Source organism: Zonotrichia albicollis, chromosome 10 (assembly GCF_047830755.1).
Source record: "Zonotrichia albicollis isolate bZonAlb1 chromosome 10, bZonAlb1.hap1, whole genome shotgun sequence".
In the NCBI taxonomy this organism is placed as follows: domain Eukaryota; kingdom Metazoa; phylum Chordata; class Aves; order Passeriformes; family Passerellidae; genus Zonotrichia; species Zonotrichia albicollis.
Genome location: NC_133828.1, coordinates 25,458,603 through 25,482,387, shown reverse-complemented (window position 1 = coordinate 25,482,387; position 23,785 = coordinate 25,458,603). Strand labels below are relative to the sequence as shown.

Genomic DNA, 23,785 nt, shown 5'->3' with positions numbered 1-23,785 from the left:
CCAATTAGGCATCTGAAAAGTGCTTACAGGCATGATAAAAAATCCACAGAAAATGTGGAACCCAAAATACATTTTCTCACTAATGCTGCAGCACGTTCTAATTAATGCAGTAAAGTACACTGTCAGTTCTTAGATTTTTTTCACAGTAACTAAGCTCTGCTAAATGTTTCCAGGATAAAATAATTTTCTACAAGCTGTGCATCAGGATCTGTCTTAACTGTATTTTCTGCCCTAAGTGAGATGCAATTCAACTTAAAGCTACTCTTCTCCAAAGGCCTAAAGCATTAGGGAAAACATAAACAGATAAGCTGATACTATCAGCTCTGTCCAGATGCAATCCTACCAGCACAGGTCAGATTTTCACCAGTATGAAGGCACTCTCATCAGCAAGGACATTTTAGATCAGGGACATGTCCATGTCCAAAACTGCAATTTCAAACTGAGACCAGTTTCAAGCTGACAGATACTTTCCCTTAGAATTAACTGGGCTACAAACACAGTACAGATGATATGTACTTAAAAACCACACAGATTTCCCATAAGCCAAGTGTACCATGTAAGACAGTAAACACTTTTCTTCAGCTTCCTATAGAGCTTCTGACAAGTGGTGTTACATCAACTTTACTCTGAGCAACTCAGACATAGTGTCTGTTCTTACTTTGCCAGTTTGTACAAACATTATTCAATGCCATCAGTCAATATAGGTAGAATCCTGAGGATGATCTAAGTGTCTCATCCTTTCTTACTTTGTTTCCTTCAGAAGTGCAAAGTTTCCTGAAGATCTACCTCTGGTTTCCTTATATTCCAATCACAAGAGAAATTCTGGATACCCAGCTCTTGCTTGCCATCATCCTCTTCACTCACAACACAGTCCTCTCTTTTCCAGGACTTTGCCTTCCCTCAGCAATCTCCACTCCTTGCAAGACCTCTCCCCTCATCCTTGAGCAGTGCTTTGGTTTGCTTCCCCACGTTGTCCGTCCTAACCATCCCATTCTACTGCTCAGCATCTCATTCTGAAGCCACCTTGTCTCACCTCTGCCCCAAGGTTCCTTGCTATTTGCTTAAATGCAGAGAAAACAGAGACAGAAAACCCAGAACAGCACAACAGGCAGCTTCTGGCAACAGTCAGAAATGTCACAGTGGGCAGGAGCGTTGCTCTTTGAGTACAGAATGCCCTCCTTTGAGCACACCAATTCACAAAAAAAAGTTCACTGTGTCTCGAGCATGAGCCAAATTGACAAACACAGACTGACCATCAGAAATACTCACTTGCACAGAAATGGTTGCCAACAAACAACCATACAGACATTTAGAAGTTCATATACAGACACAAACACTAGGAGAGCATCTCAGATTTTCCATAAACACAAATGTGACTAATTGTGACATTACAATGTAGCATTTCCCTACGTTTTTTTGCTTCTTTCTTACCCTCTCCTATTTTACCCACTATATAAATTTGGACAACTGCAGTACTTTCAGAGTGTACATTTTAACTGCAGAGATGGAAACTGTTACTGTTGCCTCAAACTGTTTAGAGTGCTTGCCTTTGTGTATTCCTTTTAAAGAAAGAATAAAAATGTTTACTTCTGCTTGAAATGGCAGTTTCTCAGACAGTTCAAGGGTAGAGGAGCAGCAGCAACTTAACTCTGCAGGGTAACCCCATAAAGCAATGTAGGACTTTGAGATTTACTGTAGAGAACTTAGTTTTAGTTTTCTTTTGCTGGATATCAGTACCTGCACCTTGGTCATCTCTAACAGCAGAGATTAATGTTGTCTGGGAGCAAACAATCATCTATCTGCTGAGACAGCATCTCTTACCCCAACCTTTGGTTTTATGTGATAATATCTCTATTGAATACAGGTGAGGCCTCAGGCGGGGATCTTTGTGGAAGAGGCCAATTCTCAGCCATGTGGACCAAATACCAACATGATCAGGAGAAAAAAAAAGTCTGATTTCATGTTCTGATCTGGCCTAGGACCAAAGAATGGTGTAAGTCACAAATATGAAAAGATGCAAGAAAATATAAACATTCTTCTGTAAGCTCCAGCTAGGCACTAACCAGAAGGCCTTACTAACTTGTAAGAGGCCGTTCTTGCTTTGTTTGGCAGCAGCAAGTATCAAAAATTAAATCCTGGAGAGATTCATGCGGCCCAGTGGATGTGGCCATTTGCTGACCCATACAACAGACTCCTTCTTGTGCCTGAAAAGCAACTTCTAGAAAATTTTTCTCCAGCCCCCAGATCTTATTAGCACCTTCTCTATGCCCAATGGATGCACATAAAAATCACTTGACTTAGAGAAACAAAGCCACAATTTATTTGCTGGTGAGATTCTCAAGCCACAAAAACCAGCACAATTTAACAGAAAATGTCATTTCATCTCTGTTTTTCAAAGTACAAGTGCCAAGAGCATTTCAGAAACTAAGCTCAAGCCATCACAAAATGTTTTCAGCAGCAGCCAAGCAAACCCTAGCAGTGAGGCCTTTTACACACTCCAACCAAAATAAAACTCAAACAGCACTGAGTTAATTGAAGGCTGAATGCAGCCACTGCCCTAGGCAGCAGCACTAAAACAGATGGGCTACAGCTCCATGGTTTCAGGGTAAATATGAGAAGCTGATCCTTGGCTGCAGCAGCACTGAAGTGTTTTGCAGAAGTCCCGGTGCAGCTGGCAGCAGGAGGGGAAGATAATGCCAGGCAGCTTCTGGAGAGGAACGGGGTGGAGGGTGCAGAAAACACCAAACCATCCCTGTCCATAGCATGTGTAGGGAAGAAGTAAGGGACACACACACCAAACATCTTTCATTGCTCCTAGACCAGACCTTGGGATGCTCTTTTCTTTGCACAAAGGCCCTTTACACCCCTCTGCTACCAGGAGCACTAAGTTGGATGACTATCTGCCATGGGTGGTGGGCAGGAGCAGGACCTTGATGCAAAGAGCAAGTGTCACATGTGTGGCTGCTGCCCATTGCAGCAGAGGGTCCTGTGGAAACCAACCCTGGATTAGGGTGCCACACACAGCTGCCAAAGGCTGCAGAGAGCTGCACTGCAGTCAGTGTCCATAAACAAACCAGAAAGCTGTGGTCAGGCTTTCTTACCTGGCAAGAAATGTTTTCTTAGAAACAAATACTTTTTCAGCATTTAAGTCCTTCACATGAATAGAAAAAGGGAAATGATGCTCTGGCTCAATATCTTGTCCTGCCTTCATCTTTCCAAAGCAAAGGGGCAACAAGCTATTTCTGACCAAAACATCTTGCACAGACTTGTAGCACATTTTAAAGGATATGACATGCAACTTTTTGGAATATTTCTTTTCTCTTAAACAAAACCTCTTATACTGCTATTTTACAAAAAGAATTGAGGTTTAGAAGTCACTGAATAAATAATGTTTACCCAAATGTAATGTTGCTCCATTAGTGACTTAAAACCAAGACATTAATGACAAGAACCCGATGGCTCATATGGCCTGGGGCCACGTAGAAATCACTTAGGGTTTCACAACCTGGGCATCACAGAATTTCCTTTGTTAATGGAACATCCCCACAGGGTTGAGAACACCCCAGGCAATAAGCACCACATTTCGGCACATTTCACTCAGCAACGATGACTGATACTTCTAGAATGTTATTGAGTCTTTGATGCTTCTTTAATATTATCTTTGGCACACAAATTCCTTTGAATTAAGGAAAAGAAAAATGCTTTGAAAACTTTCACACATATCAAGGCTCTTCCTAAGACACCAATGCTGTAAGGAGCTTCAGCGCAAAAGTCTCCCAATAAACCAGCATCTATTTTCTCCAAGTAGGGAAAAGACATCAGACAGGCACCCAGTTCAACAAGCTGGCAGGTGTTAGAGCTCAGCAGGGACCTCAGTGGTGCGCAGACAGCACCCCTCCCAGCAGAGCATCCCCTGCTCTGAGCCCATCGTGCTGCTGACACGACACAACCCACCCCAGTGGGGAGCTGGAGTGAGGCACTGCTAAATGCCAACCAAATCCCACTCTGAGCACAGAGACAAACTGCCTCCAGGTCCAACGAGGAGCTTTTGCCAGCTCACATGGTTTGTCTCTGCCAGGGGATGGCAATCTGCAGGCAGAGGTCACAGCAGCCAAGAGCAGCCAGCTGCTCCCAGGGCAGCCCTGGAGAGCTGGCACAGAGGAAGGGCACTGCACCACTGCAGCCATCCACCCACAGGGATGTGCCCAAGCTTGTGGACAGAGGTGATAGTCACCAGTGACAACTCTTCTTATAGTAAGTTTTACTTCTTTACCTTACCCTTTGGCACAGGTAGCTACACTTTCCAATGCCCATAAATTCAAATGCACATGGTCAGCTTTAGACCTTTAAAATTAAATGATGTTTGAGTTATCTACGCAACAAAACAAATCCGTGTATTTTCTTCTCTTTTTTAGAGGCATTCCCATTTGGGAGGCGAACAAGAATAAAATACAATCTAAGGGAAAGATGCAAATCACTGAAAATAGGCACCAATAATGAAAGCATCCCTTCAGTTGCAAAATGGCACTACATCACACATCCTGTGCCCCAGGAATTTTTAATATCGAAAACTTATTTTTATTTGCTCTTTCATCCTCTTGTGCTTTTTCTTTTACTACTTTTATTATTACTGAAGAAAAAATGATTAAGAGACAGTCAGTGTGCACAATGCTCCAGAAAGCTACAAGGGCTAATGGCATTTCTCAGATGTGACCAAGGGGGACACGAGAAAGCACACTCAGCAAAAGGGAAGGGACCTAAAGAAGGGCATGCTCTGATAATTACATCAGTCTTGAGGGGGAAAGAGAAAATGGATCACACTGCCATCCTGGTTCTACAATGTCTGATCTGGCAACAATAAATTCTGTGAGAATGCTTCTAACGGGGTTGAATGAGAGACCCACTGAAAACAGCCAGAGTTCAATGACTCTTATGAGCAGGTCTATTATTATTGCCTCTTTATGAATGATGGGAAATTTTAAGAAGTAATATTTTGCTTATCACAAGCACTGCTGCAGTGAAATGAACTCATCCTCTAAGTGATTAGACCAGGTTGCAAATAATTCATTTCTAGATTTTCATTTAACCAAAGCAAAGGAAGCAAGTATTCATTTTTCCTCCTCTTTGCCAAATAAAATACTGGCACATGACCACATAAATAATGAGAAATCAAAAAAAAAAATTATATCTTTTACAGCAAAAAAAATTAATCTTAAATTTTAAAGTGAAACTTTCGCATAGACAAAATCATAGACACATAGACAAATTTTTCTTACCATAGCATTTCTCTTGACAGTCGCTTAATAGGGTGGGGAAATATGCCATGAAAGTACAGGTAGCTTACTCTTAAAGTTTCAAAACATCTAGTATTATTTCCTAGTGATACTAAAAGTATAAAAATTTGGCTCTCAGAGACGTAAAAAGATGACAAGTGCCACCTTGTGGGCATTTAATAAAGATGAAATTTAATGTTACTTTCTGTATCTTAGTCACGAGACAACAGGCTGCTGATGATTTTCAGTATTCCTGGGAACACCCCGTTTGCTCTCTAAGAAAAGACAGACACGGTGGGAATTGCTTCCTGACATGGATCTCAGGTCAGCTGCAGGTAAAACAGAGTCAGGCCAAAGGCTGTCTTGTAACCCTCTCATTTACATCACCACATGTATCCTGAAATGTCTAATTTACACAGTAAACAACTTCCAACTGAAGATGTTGTCAAAAATCAAATATGCCTCTCTAATGTATGTGTTTAAAAAAAAAACAGCTTTTTTTTTTTTTTTTAAACTCATTGTGACAGAACTGACTACATCTGACCACAGCCCTGAAGAGATGGATCAATGAGTTTGGCAATTTCCCATCCTCCCTATGGGCTATTTGAAAGGTCTATTGCAGTCTAATTTTGCAAGGTCAAAATTTTCAGAAATAGGCCTTTATTGGATGAATTGCCTCTTTTAGATTTAACAGGAAATTTTTCCAAGTACCTTTTAGATTCAGTAAAGCAAATTCTTGTTCACTGTAAATTCAGAGTAATGTCAGGTTGCACAAGCTTGAACACTGCAATCAGACTTCTTTGTTTTGAAACCCAGACTGGTTTTCTCTGTAGACACTATTTTGGTCATGGCAAGTTAAACTCACATGGAAGGCTGGAGAAATATCTGTTGAGGCTATTGCTCTCATACTCTCTCATTCCAACCATAGCAAGGGATAATACAAGAGAAAACATTTACCCTTTGACATTTTCTTTCCTATTTTTTCTTCTGCAAATCCTTCTTTGTCTCCTATTTTAAAAGTCTGCCTGCAAAAAGACAAAGCTCATTTCCCATTGCTTGCTTCATTTCCTCCAAACATTAATAACACTAACAAGGGCACAGCAGTTTTACCATAACTTCAAGCCAGTGACAACTTTCATAGCCATGGTCTCAAGGCATTCACAGAAATACATTTTGTCTTCATTTCTCCAACACATCTAACAGGGAATATTGATTGGAGTTTGATTACACAAATATTCTGAACAGTTACCCTACTAGGGAAAAAAACCAACATGCTATCATGTAAAAGTGCCTTATAGCTGTAACTTAATCTTCTACCTTGAAGACAATCTCTGTCCAGGACAAGCACTTTTGAAATGCAACGCTTCCATCCATTGCATAATCCCCTAATTTGCTGAAAGGGGAGATGTGCTTTATCACAGTTTGCTTGGTTGCTTTCATTCATTTTTCCACACACAACACCAACATAATGAACATAAGTTCACTTTCCTATTCTAAAATACCCTTTTAAGTACAGTATTGTGGCTTTACCAAAAGCTAAACCTCAATAAAAGAGCACAAGGCTGACTCTGCCCCCCTATCCCTTGGTAAAAACCCACTGGAAACTTGTCCATCTTGGCATTTCAGCCCAAGATAGTTGCTGTGCATTCATTAATCTCCCAGGATAAAAAAAAAAAAAAAAAAAACCAAAAAAAACCCACGAAACTAAACCAAGCCACCCATTAGCAGCCCAGGCAAAAATCAGAGCCATCCAGAGAAAATTAAGAGCAGATCCGATTTCTGACTGCTGTTACAACGGGCATCAAGACAGACTCACATGTTGCAAAGCACATCACTCCAACTGTGTCAGATGGTCACACCAATGCAGCTTCTCCTTCCTCAAACTTGACCCATTTAAACTCTTAGACCATCAAGTTATAAAAAACCTATTATGATTCCTATTACAAACAGATTTTTCATTTTCTAAAACAATTGTCAATAACACACACCATTGCTCAGGCAAAAATATGGTTTGTGTTTACATCCTTACTTTCAGAACAGATGCAACTACCAAGTAAAGTAACCCAGCCCAAGATCGTGATTGCTTTTTACAGTGTCATGAAGGACAGTCCTAAAAAAATTATTGGCAGGGTCTGAGACAGGAAATGGAAACAATGTAGTAGGATGCCTTTTTTTAATTGGAATTTAAGATTTTATTCCAAAAGGCATTTTCTGATTGCTGTGAGCTTCTCTCCAGTCTGAGAAGCACCACTCCTTACCTCATCTGCTTCTCATATAAAACATTCAAGAGGCCTCCAAAGAAATGAATTAGGATGCTCCAGGTAGAAAAGCTGAATACTTCACATTTCCTTTTGGCAATGCCATGGCTCACTATTATAACTGCAGCCAATGAACTATGGTGAAAGCTTTTCACCCAATAGCCCCTCCCTGTTTATAGCATTACATCCATCTTTTTCATAATGATTTTCCTCCCTGGCAGGCTCATCTGCTGCACTAGGCAGGAAGCAGACAAAGGAGAGAGAGAGCAGGGCCAGCCCATGGAGAAGCTGTGCTCTGGGTGCACTCCTGCAGCCCCCAGCATATTGTGTGACTGGGGCCACAGCCAAACGGTCTCAGAGGTGCTTTAGCAGCTCTGCAAGCACTGAGAGCTTTTCTGCATGGGCTTTCCCTCTATCCTCAGCTCCTTCTGGGCTTGTGAGGTGAAAAGCAGGTCGGGGAGCTGGGAACAGGCTGCTGGAAGGAGAGCTGAACAGAGGTTTGGTACTGCCCTGAAGGAATCCAGAAATCGCTGGAAAGCTTGATATGATCAATGCTCAGAGATAACCTCCAGGTCCTTCTTCAGTTAACTCCATGTTTCTTCCCCCCTACACAAGATGAACTCCAATGGTTTCCTCGTCTCTGTTTTGAAATTGTTTTCTTTATCCTTTTTCTCCACTAATTAGAAGAAAGACAAATTTGTCCACAAGTAATGGAAACTTGGGTTATTAGCCCTCACGTTATCATGGCACTAGGTTAAATGAGTTTCCAACAATTATGAGCTGCATTTCTAGGATATCAAAGCATCCTCACTGGAACCAAGATGCCATGGAACTGTCCACAAGTGAAAAGCAGACTTAGTCCTACATAATAAGACATCTAAACAGAAAATAGGAACAGTAGCTGGTGAGAGAAGCAGAGGCCCTTGCAGATGAGTTCATCAAAGAAAGATCAGTATCTCTATTCCCAAGCCTTGCTAACCCAGTATTCCCCCAACCAGAATTGTCTCTCAGGATAACAGCTATTTTTTGTGTCTTCAGCCCCACTTAGACTTTATAAAAAGAACCCTATCATGGTAATTGACAGCACAGGAAAACACAAACAGACAGACAGAACGATAGTGATAGGATGTGACAGATCAAAAATCAATCTTATAATTTAAAAATGGTCCTGGCCTGACACAGCTTGGTGAAAACTGCTGTGAGGCAGAATGTTGCAAGCAATTGTCAGAGACTGTGATACACAGGATATCCACAGAGAAAGAAGGGCAAATGGTAAGACAGCTGTGAGACATGACAAGCCCTGCCTGTGCCTCCCACAGCTGCTCTCGCACAGCAGTGGGATAAGGAAAATGCCAGGTTTTTACATTTAAAAATCACTATTAACAGCAGCATCAGCACCACCCCACCAAAAAAAAAAGGAATAAAAAAGACCTTTCTGCTTTTCATAGACCGTCCTACTAAGTGAGAAAAAAAGCCAACAAGCTGATCTAGCCAGAGTGAGCTCTCCCTCTGACAGAGCAGTCTGCAACTCACTCATCCCAGAGGCTGCTTGGGCCCCTGTCCCAGGAGTGCTGCATGCCCTGTCCCACCTGGGGCTCACCAGGCTTTGGGACAGCTGGGACACAGGGACCACAGCTCAGCTCCTGCTGAATCTGAGCCTGCAGAAGAGCAAGTCGAGACACAATTATCATCTTTGGTCTAATGAAGCTGGAGGTGGATTGGGGTGGGGGGTTCTGCTTACAAAGTACAGTTTCAATAAAATCTAAGGAATACAAGATGCTCCATCGAGTTCCCGCTGTGCTTGCTGCTCTGCCACTGAGGAGGGGCACACAAGGCTGCAGGGAGAAGACTGTGGGCACAGCTTGCTTTGACATAATGTGGCATTGGGAAACACACAGGTCAGCCAGGAGCTCCCTGAGCACCACAATAAAGCAACAGCACAGCTACAGGCCATGAGCTCACCACTGGAAATAGATGCTGTGACAAGCTTCCTCCCCTTCTGTTTCTATTAAACCACTGAAGATTTTTCTCTACTTTTGTTAAGTCCCATTTATAAATATACTGCTTAGAAGAAAAAAAAAAGCCAAAAAGGAAATCAGTAGAAGTAATTGCTGTGTCAAATTATGCTTCCATAATTGGAAGGATAAAGAGAGAGGATAAACTTCTCTCTTACATGTGCATGTTTGGCCTGTAAGAGAGAGGTGAGGAAGAAGTACATCCTGTTTGGGGGTTTTTTGTAGGCTGCTTTTTTTTAATAAAAAATGATCCCAGATTGCACTGAAACAGTGTCCAGATTCACATGGAAACCATACAGCACAGCTGAAAAACACTGGAAGACTGGCCCTACCAAATAATTAGCAGCAACTTTTATAGTCTGTAGTCTGCTCTGGACTGCACATGTATCAGACACTAATTCAGCATTGAGGAGAATGACTTATGAGCAATGTGAGCACAAGGAATGGTCAGGCGCTAAGTCTGTTTTTCAGATCTGCTCTCCTTTTTTCACAGTCCCCTATTTACACCACACAATAAATAACTTTATTCTCTCCTTATCCACTGCTGCAGCAGTACTCTAAAACTTTCCTACATGAAATACTGTGAGGTGCTGAGGCACTGAACAGGCTGCCCAGAGAAGTTGTGGCTGCCCCATCGTTGAAAGTGTTCAAGGCCAGGCTGGACAGGGCTCTGCTCTGGTGGAAGGTGTCCCTGCCCATGGCAAGGGTGTAGGAACTAGATGACCTTTAAGGTCCCTTCCAACTGAAACCCCTCTGTGAGTCTGTGATGTTCTATTGTACCTGCTATGCAATTTAAATGGTTGCAGCTGCAGTAGCACACCACAATGCAGTGGGCAACAAAACAATTCTAGTATTTAGGAAGCAGAGTTTTACCTTTATGTTTAGACTGAACTTTCACACAAGCAAGCTGGCTTGGGACATTCAGCTTCTTATCAAGATCAGAAAACATATTTTTTTATTTTAGCTTCTTAAATGGCAAGACTGCTCTTGCAACAAAGGAAGCAGGAAGGAGATGGAGATGAGCACTGTAGCAGAGGAAACCATCACCTCCCACCAGCACCAGATACCCAGACCCAAGCACATGATGTGGTCAGCAGAGCCAGATCCTGCCAGCTGCACCAAAGCTGGATGTGACAGCGGCTCCCTCACAGAACTGACAGAGACCAAAAGGGAGTTACCTCCTGCTCACTGTGAGCAGGAAAGTCCAGCCTGCAACCTCTTCAGAGGGCCACTACCAGAGAATGCAGTTTTCCTAATGCATTCTCCCAAGGGACTAAGCTTCGGTCACATGAAAAACAGACCACTTTATCACATCCCATCAGCATTAAGAACATTTTAACCAAAAGCAAACCAGCCCCAACATGACCAGTGTTCCACGATGCTAATCACAGAACAGCTGATAAGGTCATGAAAATAAATTCAGGGATGAACATATCAAAATATATCATGGAAATTAGACTTACAAATTAATAAATAGAAATTTATGAGCACAACTTCTAATAACATTCAAATCACTTCATATATATCATCATTTCATATATCTTTTTCATTCAGAGTGCTGCAAATGTCAAGTGCCAACCAATTCTTACACATTCACAGAGGCTGCGGCACACACAGCAACACTATTGGCTTCCAGCTGGGTGTGACCAACCTCCCTCCTCCCCTCGACTAGAACCAGGACAATGACCCATCACTCACTCCACACACAGCCAAACCCTCAGAACAGCACAGAGAACTACAGAAACTCTTCCCAACATCTTCCTGGACATGGCCAGTGAGGCTGCCTGAGACCCAGATGCCGTGCAATTACCAAGTCCTGGCTATATGGTTAAATGCTTTAGAAGATCAAATATTTCAGAGACCTTAAATGGTACTTGTTGTCTTACATAACAAGAGTTCTATTATCATTATAGTGCAAGGATTCCATACTGCCAGAGTTTTGTGCCTCCTCAATATTTCTTGTAGGCATCTCCTCTAAGCACTGACTCTTCCTGATCCTTGCAGCAGCCATCTGACTCCAGCTCCCACCAATCCATTCTTTTATACCACTTGTTCTTATTGGCCACAGGTGTGGCCTGTTAAGATCAGGCCTGCTCCTGATCTTTAGTAATTGGTCCAGCTGCAACTCGTTGGGGGATAAGATTACATTCTATACCACCTTCATTCAACCATACTGTATTCCCCTACAGTACTCTTCCTTGTTTCAACACATACTCCAAAAAGCAACATCTAGAGGGTTTTTAACTTTCTGCCATCATTTGTGAAGATGCACAAGCCAGATACAATCCATGGCACTGAAAGAATAACTGAGGCAGGTGATGATTTTATGAGGGAGGAGGAAGCATCTCATCCTCTGCCAATAAGTACAGAAGAGCCCTTGGGCCAGTCTCAGGGCTGTTTTGTTTCCTTGTGAGGACATTTGTGTGCAGAACTGTACAACCTCTGTCCACAGGGTGGAGCAGCTCAGCAGCCTGAGCTACACCCCACGCTCAGAAAAAACTGAACTGTCCAACAATGCTCGATCAGCTTAGACTGCACAGAGCACTCACCCACGTCTGCACCCTGGGGGATCCTGATTAATCTGCCTTTATTCAACAAAAATGGCACAGTCTTCCAAAAGGCTTGTGCTTTGAGTTTACTATTAGAGCAGCATTTAAATTATGACTACAGTACTGCCACTGTGAGTACACACAAACTTTTCTGGACAGAGATGTGCTTTCTGTCAATGGAAAACTTTGTGTACACCTGAAAAAAGCAGGTAAGACCTCTTGAAGAGAATTAGTGACAGAATAAAGTCCCAAAACCTGACAAAGCAAAAAAACATCAACTGAGTGCAAAACAAACAGAAGAAACCCCACATTTACACCTGGAGCATCAGCCCTTGGCCAATGTGAAGTGTACATCAGGAAACCTTCCTAGATCCCCACATTCAGAGTGTCTTTCACTTCAACATCATCAGATGAGATTCTGTGTTACACTGTCTCCATTCTTAGTGGATCTGCTGGCGTCAAGGAGGAAAGGGATGCAATTGTTCAATGATCAGCATAAGAGAATCTCCTTGGAGAAAATTTAAAAATCTCACTTTAATTCATTACTTGAGCACACAACTGGACATGTCCTTTCCAGTTTCAGCAACAATCTTCAAACTTCTGATTTCTTTAGATTCTTATTCTAATACAACTGAAAGGAAACACAATTTTATACTAGCCACTGTGCGAAGCACACTTCTAAGCACTAAGCTGAGAAGCCATGACTCAAATTTTTTCATCCTTGTCCATACTGTTAATGTCACTTCTCTGGTATTTTGATCAATTTATACCAATTTACTAGTTAATAGATCCTATACAAGTTTTTTTCTTTTGATTGCATTGCTGGCAAAACCTTTTCAAGCCTGCTCTCCTTATTTGTTTCATTAGGTTCTATAAATCATGAAAGGTTAGCACAGCACCTAGGAGAAAATGTTCTTATGACTCCCAGCACCTGGACACTTCTCCTCCCAGACACATGAATGGGAGTTGAAAGGTCTAGTTTCTCTCTAAAATAGTTTCAATTTTTAACAAATCACCTTCATTTTTAAATGTTAAAAAACCCCAAACCTAAACATTGTACTAATATCCCTAAATAGCTTCATCTAATTAGACTATTTGTAGTTCCCATTGTGACTAGATGTTGAATTCCTTACATGTCCTCTAAAATTAGCTTGTTATCAGTCAGTACTGAGTGAACCCAAGTATTTTAAGCAAGGGCTAACCACTTCAAGAGTATCTGTTGCAACCAGGTTAAAAACATCACTTTGAATTCACTGCTGTTCTGCTGAAAAAGACCTAGCACAGGCAGTGCCACATGGGATATGTACTCACTTTGTTGCTCACCTTACGCTCTTCAAACAGTTTTCAGTTTTTTACTTTCTCTTTGGCCTAGAAGCATCCATGACAGATACCATTCCTATCATTCTACCTTTATGTTCCCTGTAGTGACAAAAACCCTACTATAAATGTCCCAATTCCATGAACAAGATTCCATTACCTACTACAGGTAAGGAACATATTCAGAGACTTTTCTGGTACAACTGGACTCTTGAGTTAAGGGGCTCTGTCAATAAACTTCACAATTACAGGTAGCCACAAGTTGTAAGCATAACCCAGGGCCAAATACAGAGAAGAACTTGAATTGTAGGTGATCTGTTTACTTCCTGCTCTTAGAAGGCTCTGCACACAAGACAAGAAATGAGCAGATCAATTTTTGAGTATTTCCTATTCTACAGAAAATCTGCAGCATTATCTGTTGTGAACCATTTATCAGAGGAGCACTAATGGTCTCTGTACCTGTGCCAACCAAGCACTCTAAAAATTAATACCCTTTCCCAAGCAAAGAAAACATTTATTTAGAGAAAAAATGTCTCTCTTTAAGACTAACACATTAGAAAATACGTGCTTGAACTAAAATAAGTATATCCTACCTTTTGAAGCAGCCATGAGCCAGTAAGCCCAGTCTGCATGGAGAACACTAATCACAGATGCATAGAACTTGAAATAGTAATTTGTTAATTATTATTTCAAGTATGGAATAACTTATTTCAAAAGGTTCACTTCATACCCATAGTAGAAAATAGTCATAGAAAATTAATTTTGTGCAGGACAACATCAGAGCTCACAGCCATGGAAGCAATTCTGCTAAGTGAGCAAATCACTATTTATGAGCTCTTCCAGAAATGCATGGACACCTGAAACAGAGGGATCACCGGCTTCTCAGTCCCTGCCCTTTCTGCTTGTAGCAGTGCATTGCTTGTTTCTTTTATTCTGATATTTTCCCTAAAGATTTCTCTAAAAACTGCTCTTTTTCATCATCTCCTTATAAAACCATATCTGTCATGCTGACTACAGCTCTGTCTCTAATCCCATTCAGCTGTAGCCACTCATCAGAGTGCAAGCACTTTGAAGATTAAAAGAGAATTGCTTCGTTTCTCATTTCTTAACCACCAATACTCAGGGATGAGTTTTAATCCATTGGCAGGCTCCAAGCCAGAAGGCAAGAGCACGGATAACTAGTGACAAATATGTCCATGAAGATCTCTCCTAGCTGTTTTGAAATGTCCTCCTTTGTTCACACAAGAGACTTGATGAGCAAATAAATGAACAGGAAGGGAATTCATAAAAGACAAGGACAACTCGCAAGCACTAAACATAACAAAACTATTTTTCTTTCAGAGTACAATGTTGACTTTATTTGAACACTTTTCAGGATATTCAAAGACACAAGCAAACAGTGGGATAACTTAATACTTCCGCTCCTTTTCCCTCTATGTTGTTTGTTATCTTTCCAATAGTTGAGTCATCCAAGTGGAATAACAGCATGCACCTCAGGCCTGTCACTCTGCAATCTCACATCTTAGGGTATTAACAGATGGCTTTAGGAAGTCTAGCCATAGGAACGTGACTGATTGCTTTTCCTGTCACTAGGAAGCTGCTACCCTGCAGGGATTGAGCACAGCAGGACTGGTGGGCATCCCTGAGCCACCTCTGCTAAGCCAGGCAAGTGGCTTCAGCCCAAAGGCTGGGCATGCAGCCACCAGACTGTGCTGAGATGGCAGAGAATGGCTCATACACCATTCCAGCTGCTGCACCAGGCAGCAAGAAGCAGCCACAGAGAAAAAGGAGGCTACACCTGTAATCACCACAGCCTTCTGTAAGGCAACAGGACTGTGCTGTAGGAGGAAAAACACCAATAGAACTGGACATCTGCTCAAGTTCCAGACATTTACACACACTGCATGTGAAATGCACACTTTTTGTGGAATAAGATGAATTTAAAACTCCCACTGACTCTTAATAAGCAATTCACATGAATATCAAACCTATTGCATCTATTACTTGCAACAAACAAAAGAATCAGACAGAAATTTTTTTCTTCTTCTCAGAGAAATTGACTGTTTTCCAGTCCTTTGCTCATGCAGTCCTTGTGCAGGACCTGCTTTCCACTGCTAGATCCAAACTTGCATTCCAAGTGCTTGGCCACTGGAACACAAACTGAATGCACTGGTGAAACCCTGCTTTGCTGGCACCATGAAAAGGCATGGCACATATGGGTGATCACCTATGGTCACAACAGGCTATTTCTGCCATTGTAACTTTGTCACGCAGTCACTGAACATCCTGAGTTGGATCCCAAAAGGATCTTGGAGCCCAAGTTCTGGCCCTGAACAAGCCGAAATCACAGCAAACATCTGTGAGTGTTAACCCTGTGGAACTATGAACCCTGCTGGGGTGACACACTGCCTGAAGCAGCCAGCATGACTGAGGTAACAGAGGTATGTCTCCAGCTAACAACTTCCATGCTCTCCCACTGCTGACTAATTCCAACAGGGGCTGCTCTTCCTCTTCCCATCTGTGGGGCAGTTGAACTCCTCTTTCCCATCACCCACACCACAGACCCATCATCTGTACCAGGGAACATGGGCAGCCCCCTACACACCTTCCATACAGCCAGCTGTCAGCACAGGGTATCTTGGAAGGGCATGACTGAGAGACAATGACAGGATGAAGAAAAGAATTTCAAAATAACTAAAACTGATGAAATGAAGGGTCTTAATGTTTTTCGTCCCTTGTACTTCATTGCTGCATCATAATCTTGCCAAGAGGCTGTAACTGAAAAGGGTAAGTGAGGGACTCCTTAGGCTTTATGTTAATTGATGTTAATTGTTAATACTAGAAACTCTTTTCACAACCAACTTTCCCAAGAGTCTCAAGGTGCCACCCAAAGGTGTGGACTGCAGGCAGTGCTCCTGTGGCAATGTGGGCTGCTCTGAGGACAATGGCAAAGGGCAGCCTCCAACAGGACCTGACTTCCACCCTCCTGATAAGTATGTCCCTGCTAACCCAGGATCTGCAACAATGCCAGCCTGGTCTCCAGACTGTCCCCTTCTAGCAGAGTCTTTGCACTATGCACTGAACCAGCCATAAAACACTCCCTAGAGCATGTTATGACACTGCCCAACCCTCTCCTCTCCCTTGCTGTGCACATACAAGTACACACTGATTGAAAGGGACCCAGGAAACTTGGGGAAATTTCTCCCCCAACAAAGTTTACATGGCAATTTATGTCAAATTTTACATGCTTTTGGAACACAACTTATTAGAATCAGCCTGAGAATGGTGAAATTTGGTTCAGTGTGATATATCATTATGGGCTAGGGAAAATAAAAATGAAATATTGAGTTTACGTGAGTGAGCAGAACCAAAGAAACCACTCCCCTGAGATCTGTTGCTCAGGACAATTTTATCAGTATAAGATAGATGTGAATTTAAAATGGTACAGTTACAGCTGCTTAATGCCTTAAAACAGATAAATTAATTCAGACATTTAATTTGCCTTTCCTCAAATTTGCTGATATTGCTTTGGTGGGAGGTTACATTGAAATAAACAAACCCCCCCCTCTTTTGTGGGTTATATTTTTAATGATTTGCTATGGGTATCTCCAGTGCAGTAACTGAAAATGTAACTACCCATCAGCAGCCAACATTTATAATAAAGGCTCAACACCGTTCCTGAAGCTCAAAGCAAGCACACTGTAGTCTGTCTTTGTTATGTGCTGAGACAAAGTGTGCCAAGCCACCCCACTCAGAGGACTCACAGCAACACAGTAAGCTGTGCTAGCTCAACCATGAATTAATCACAACCACATCTGCAAAGATACTGCACTCACATACACTTCTGCATTTACACAACTCACACTCTTGCATCCATAGTTTAAGACATACTGTTAAGCTTTTACATTTGTGAAAGGCATCACATTCATTTGTTGATGCATATGAGCCATTTTTGTTGCACTGTTTTATTGTCACTTTTTGTTTTCTTAAAAGTGTGCAATCCTGAGGTTTTACCCTCAGCAAGATAATGTTTAAAAACTACAGACACAGCAGAGCACCCCACTCTATCTCCTCTTGACTCATTATCTTTTACATGTATCAATGACATTTACTGTAACAACAGATGTGATAACACACAAAACCACCAAGTTACTTTGTAATGCAAATTTGTATTAATAGAATATGTCATGCAATCAATCAAACACACACAAATTGGAAAAGAATCACATAAGTTAAAAAAAAGGTACCTGATATAGGAATGCCACTTTCTTTAAAAGTTAAAATTAAAATATTCTTCATTTTTGCAGACAAAGATTATAATGACACTCAGCATGGAGAATGTGTGTATTTCAGCCTAAAAATTTTTTTTTCTGTTAGGGAAAATGACAATATTTACCTTCAGTGCCAATGTAACTAACTATATATTTTCAAACAATCAAATTCAAAATGATACAATGTAACATAAACAGCGGGGGGGGGGGGGGGGGGGGTTCCAAAAGGGCCAATTTGCCATTTGATCTCTGTGTTCACTTTCACTTCTAAGTTAAAGAGCTTGATCCTCACCCCACGCCTGACAACCTGCAGGGCCCCCCTACCTGCAGCTCCTCAAGTCCCGTGAACTCAGAGACGAGATCAGACATAAAACAACAGAGATGGTTTACTCTGACCTGTGAACCCTTGGCATCCTGAAAAACTCGAGCAGGAAATTTAAATATGGGAGACAGCACTGTAGCTAAACTCAACACAGCACAGATTTTATTGGCAGGGAGCTATCTTGCAACACGTGCTAAACTTCTCAGATGGGGTTCAATATGCAGAATAATATAGCAGGTGTCAATTTTTAAGAAAACCCAAAAAGATGGTTTTAGTCTTCTAAGAAATTGTACCAGTGCAAGAGTGAGGAAATCAATGAAAGCAAGCCATCTGTTTACATATGAAATGAAATCACAGTCTAAACACAACGAACAGACTTGACATCCTCTATTCACTAGAAATGACTTGTGGTGCACGAGCTTCTTTCAAGAAAGGGTATCCCGATTATCCTGTTAACTCTGTACTGACCTTAGCTGTACTCATTTCTGTTTTCCTTTCATTGCTGCATTTACCTCATGTTGTCAGACACAATTTGAAGCCTTTTTGTTTGTTTGCCCGCCGTAAAATTGCTCACGTTAGGCACAAGCAAGCCTAATTCAATAACGTTCCTTGGCAGAACCCACATGTTCAACAGTTTAAACTAGAGTTTCTCCAGCCGGTTCCCACCGCAGCCGGGCACGGCCAGAGCCGCGCTCCCGAGCCTCCTCTGCCGAGCTGCCCACGGCCGGGAGGCACCGGCTCGCCGCGGGAGCTGCGCCCGTGTCCGCGGCGCTCCGGGGATCCCCGGCCGGCCCGTGGCTCCGGCACAGCCCCTCGGCTGCGGGGCTCCCGAGGCGCCCCAACTTTTCTCTGCCGGTCGCAGGGAGCCCCCGCGGGGCCGCCCCTCCGGGGTGATTCCCACAGCCCCGGGCCCGGCCCTGCGGGCGGCGCCCACGCCCAGGCGCTGCCGCGCCGCAGACAATGGGGGCGGCAGCCCCGCGCCCGCCGGGCCGAGGCGGCGGCGCTTCACTCACCGAACAAGGTCAGAGCCATCGCGGCGGCGGCGGCGGGGCGGGCCCGGGGGGCGGCGGGGGCTGGCCGGGCGGCGCGGCGCTGGCATTGGCGCGGCGGCAGCTCTCGCATCAGCGGCGGGGCGCGCCTGCAACACAAGTTGGGCGCGGGGCTGTCAGCGCGGCACCGGCGGCCGCTGCCACTTGCTGCCGCGGGGCGGGGCGGGCACAGCCCGCAGGGGAGGGGAAGGGAGGGGGTGGGCAGGGCAGGGCAGGGCAGGGCAGGGCCGGGCCGGGCCGGGCCAGGCCAGGGGTGTCGGGGGAGAGTGGCCGGAGACGCGCGGCACCGGAGGCAGCCCGCGCCCGCCCGCCCCCCGCCCGTGCTCACGCTGCGTCCCGCCGCCTCGGGGAGCCATCTTGCGCCGGCACGGCCCGCCTCCGCCCGCCGCGGCCGCCGGGACGGTTCCCATGGCAACGCGGCCGCCGCGCCGCCGGGCACAAAGGGAAGCGCGTCCCGCCCGGGACGGCCCGTGCGAGCCCCGGGCCCAGCCCCGCGCAGCGCTCCGGCCCTGCCCTCGGGCACCGCTGGGGCCGTCCCGGGCACCGCTGCTCCTCTGAGGAGATGCCCCGTGGAAAGCACCGCTCCCCCGGCCCGTGCCTCCTAGGGCACGCTGCGCCTGCCTGCTCCGGCAGAAGAGCCAGTGGTACTGTGAAAAACATGACTCCTTAAAGTGAAGTGAAAATTCCCACTTACATGCCAGCAGCGACGAAGAGAGGAAACACATAGATTTCCCCTCAAAATATTTCGCGCGAGAAATTTCAGCCAGCCCGGCTGTCATCGTTTTTCGCTGTCCAGGACTGTAAATTTCAGCGCTAAAAGCGCTCAGTTGAAAAGGCAACAGCGTTCCTGGTGCAACTCGCTTGTGCAGGTGGCATTTCCTGCCTGAAGGCAGAGCCCGGCCGAGGCTGGCCAGCCCGTGTGCCCGGCAGCAGCACCGCCACACCCGCAGCCATCCCTCCCTCCCTTCCCCTCGCAGGTGCGCGCTGCCAGTTCAAACCCAGCCGCAGCTCGATCCACGCCAATGGAACCGCTGCAGCTGTGAGCACCCGCCACCTCCAGCAGGGGCTCGCAGAGCTCGGCCGGGGCTTTGCAGGTGCTGGCTTGGAGGTCGTGGAGCGGGTCCCACCTTCTCCCGGGGCACGGTGGGAGCGGGTCCCACCTTCTCCCGGGGCACGGTGGCGACGGGGGGGCAGTGGGAAGCCCGCCTGCAAGAGAAGGCTCTCGGCAGAGAAGAGCCCGAAGGAAGAGAAGCATGTGCATAGGCTGCAATTAGTGGTTTCCGTTCTGTGAGTGCAGCTCAGGGTCAGCGAGTGAATAAAACACCTTTACTTCCACCAGGCAGATAAAGCATAAAGGCCTATCTAAAGAAAGGTTTATGCAGCTAGCTGCACTCAGGTATCCATGTTCAAAATTCTGCCTAATCTTTGTTGTAGAGAGCCAAAGGAAACATTGTGGGGAGTTTTCAGTATATCCAAATATCCTTTAAGACAAAACCATGACATTTGTTATGTCTGTCATATATTTCAAAACATAGGGTTTTATGTTTATGTGCTTCACTTAGCGTGCAAAGTTAAAAAATAAATGTGAGAGTGATTGTTTCCTTATTATTCCTTCCCAAATAAATTCTAGCATGATGGACCTGATTTTACAAAACATTTTCATTTTGCATGTATAAAGTGCAAATGTATACTGAGCAGATGGACTACCAAGAAATAATATTTCAGTTGCAGGACTAAAAGAAGGTTAAGCACAGATGAAAACTGGTTTGAAAAAAAGCAATGCAAAAAAAATCTTTGCAATTCTGCCTACATGATTTGACCTTTGCACAGAGTGTTTTCCTTGGCTTTTTGGAAATAAGTTGGATCTTCAGATTATTTTCCCCTTACATTTCCTGGAATTAAATTCCAAGCTTTCATTCCAACTTCCTTCAATTAAATAGCCAGCTTTTACGCTTCGACTACTCCCAAATGGGTTTTTTGCTAACTATTCAACTGCATGTTTACATTAAAAATGCTTTCCTGTTCAGAGTATAAAACTATTTTTCATGATAGGCAGTATGAATACTACAGTTCAGATCAGCCTGAGTGCTTTGATTAGTAATTTCAATTGTCTGATAATGCCTTTGCTATTAGTGCAGTTATTGCTAAAACCTAGGGAAGCGTGTTGTCATTTCACACTTAGTTACTGTACTTTACTGTGCCTTGAGCAGTGGCTGATCAGAGTTTTCAAAACAGCGCTCAATCGTTATTTCTGATTAGATTCTTGGCTTAGGAGGATGATTTGGCCCTGGCTCCGCAGCCTTCGGGAACAGCAGCAGCTTTTGGAAGGAGTTCACCACCAGGCTCACCCCCACGGGTGCTGGCCAGCACGGGGTGTACACATCTGCACCCTTGGCACATCTGGCTTTACAAGGGCCAGCAGCCTCAGCACCGCGGGAACAAATCACAGGTGCGAAGCAGAAAAACACATTAGCCCGAAATTCACCAGGCGAAGGTCTCTGCCACCACATCCTGCTTTTGAATGACTGAAATCCTCTCGGAGGTATCTCTTTAATAACAACATTATCTAAAAATTACGTAATGCCTTATCAAGCCATCACATCTTATGCACAAGCGACAGCAATGCTTTAACCACAACTCTGGGAACCTCATTAGAAAGGGGCTGGATGTCCGTCCCCGGCCAGCCCCGCGGCCGAGCGCAGGAGGCAGTGCGGGCGGGCGCTCGGCAGCACCGGCACAGCTCCCGCCGCCGCTGCCGGGCCCTGCCTGCCCGGGGAGCCCAGCTCACAGCTTTGCTCCCTCGCAGGGGAGAGAACAAAAGAGAACCTCGCTGCGCACACCTTGGTTTCAATGGCAGCAAGGATGAGTTCGGTGTTTTGTTCCCCTGCATCTTCAGCCCTTGAAATGCCCTCCCTTGTGCTATCATCATGTTGTGTAGCAAAGGCGCCATTGTATTTGCCACCTGGTAGGAATATTTGTGGGTGTATCACAAAGTGTGCCTCAAGGATAAAGGCTCCAGAAAATAAATAAATGTGTAACGTGCTATTTTCTGGTCTTCTCATTGTCCTTCTGACGTTTCTTGCCTCATCTTTCAAACCTCAAAGTTCTTTAGAAACTGTAGTCAGTTACTACAGCTTCATCATTCATGTAAAATATCATCACTGAGGTTTGGGATTGGTTTCTAGTGTTTGGGGTTTTTTTTTGTTTTGGCTCCTCTCCTTTTGCTGTCTTGCTCTGGGTGCTGAGCACCATGAGCCCAGTGGCCTATTTTCCAGTGACTTTTCTGTGATCCATCACCTTGTCTGAGAGTCTGGTACAAAATTGCTTCTAATTACTTGACATTTATTCTTCAAACCTTAACTAATGCACTAATCATATAGTGATAAATGAGATTTTAAAATTAATCACTGACATTTTTAAAGATTTATACACAACTGTAAAAACAGGTTCCCAGCTAGTAAATATAATGTGTGTGAAGGAAAAAATCCCCAACTCACCATAAATTAAAGCTGTCCTGTATTAATGGGAAGCAGTAAAAGTGAAGACATGGTGAGATGTTACCTGATGAATAGGGGTAGCATCTTATCACAGTTAGCGTCTTCCTGCTACAGATCCCCTTGACAGGAGGAAAACAGCATTGTAGAAGCCTTGCTACGTGCAGAATTTAATTTAGCTTTTAATGTGTAATTGCTGGAAGTTTGTGGGGCAGGCAGGGAAGTGGCCAAGGGCTGCCTTATCAAGCAGATTTGGTGTTCACAGTATTTGCAATGGAACACGTGCTCCTTGGAAAACAGCAAAGCAGATTTCTACCTCTTGTTCAGTAAGATAAATTCAAGTATTTTAGCTAATTTAAAAGTCATCAATAAAAAGTTTGAAGGCTGACCAGCCAGCTTGCTAGTTATAATTAATATTTGTATAGATGACAGTGATTTGAATATAACATCAGGCGTATTACCAAACCCAGAACAGGCATTGCACATTGCCAAAATTTTGGATAATCTTTCTCCCTTTGAAGAGAAAACTGCCATTTGAGCCTGTCCTTTGGATGATGTTGTTGTTCATTATTAATGGCAAAATCATTTAAGACCGGTATTACCCAACACTGTACAGGCACAGAGGAAAAGAATCCTGCATCAGCTGCAGCACCTATGAACAACCTTTGCAAATCAGACATAATCAGTATTTTACTAGGATCTATGCTAGTCTATAGATTTTTGAGGTAATTTTTTTCTTTTATTGTCAGTGTACAGACTAGCAAGATAACAGTTATTAGGGAGAACTTGCATCTTGAATTTTTTGATCATTGCTGAAGAAAGGGAGATATAACATCCACCACAGCTCCTTTTTTAAATCACAAAACCACAACTACCATATCAGACACTCACATTTGGCATTCTATCCTGATCCACATGAGTTGCACTATGTCCACACAACAACTTAGAGCAGCTTGGTACACAGCGCATAGTGTACATCAGTGAAATGAAAAATGGGCTTAACACACCTGCTTTTGGCTCTCTGGGTCATGAAAAACTGTTTTACAGAAATAGATGACAATAACAACCTTTAGATTTGGATTTTTTTTTTTCTGGTTACAGTAGAAGTGAATGCCTTAAGATCTAAGGGGAAGAGCACATGAGCACAGTCTTAATTTTAAAACTAAACTAATGCTGTTTATTTGAAATCTAAAGAATGCGCTGTGTTTAGACTGATGTTAGGAGAAATTATGCCAGT

At 43.8% G+C, this 23,785-nt stretch overlaps 1 protein-coding gene and 1 long non-coding RNA gene across 6 annotated transcripts in view; one reads left to right on the top strand and one right to left on the bottom strand.

Moving 5' to 3' along the window:
- Window positions 1-19,848, bottom strand: part of CHN1 (chimerin 1) — a 91,948-nt gene extending 72,100 nt beyond the window's left edge. The window contains exons 1-2 of one of the 4 annotated variants that reach the window (XM_074548451.1): window positions 19,749-19,765; window positions 19,019-19,143 (exon numbers count right to left, since the gene is read on the bottom strand). In XM_074548451.1, the coding sequence (XP_074404552.1) occupies window positions 19,019-19,143; window positions 19,749-19,750 (127 nt within the window). In that variant the 5' untranslated portion in view covers window positions 19,751-19,765. The other 3 variants (XM_074548450.1, XM_005484081.3, XM_005484082.3) reach the window with 3 other exon arrangements.
- Window positions 18,632-23,785, top strand: part of LOC113458870 (uncharacterized) — a 28,084-nt gene continuing 22,930 nt past the window's right edge. Inside the window, exons 1-2 of one of the 2 annotated variants that reach the window (XR_012581963.1) lie at window positions 18,632-19,026; window positions 21,314-22,100. This is a non-coding gene — a long non-coding RNA (uncharacterized LOC113458870). Of the gene's footprint in view, window positions 19,027-21,313; window positions 22,101-23,785 lie in introns of those variants that run through there. The other variant, XR_012581964.1, reaches the window with a different exon arrangement.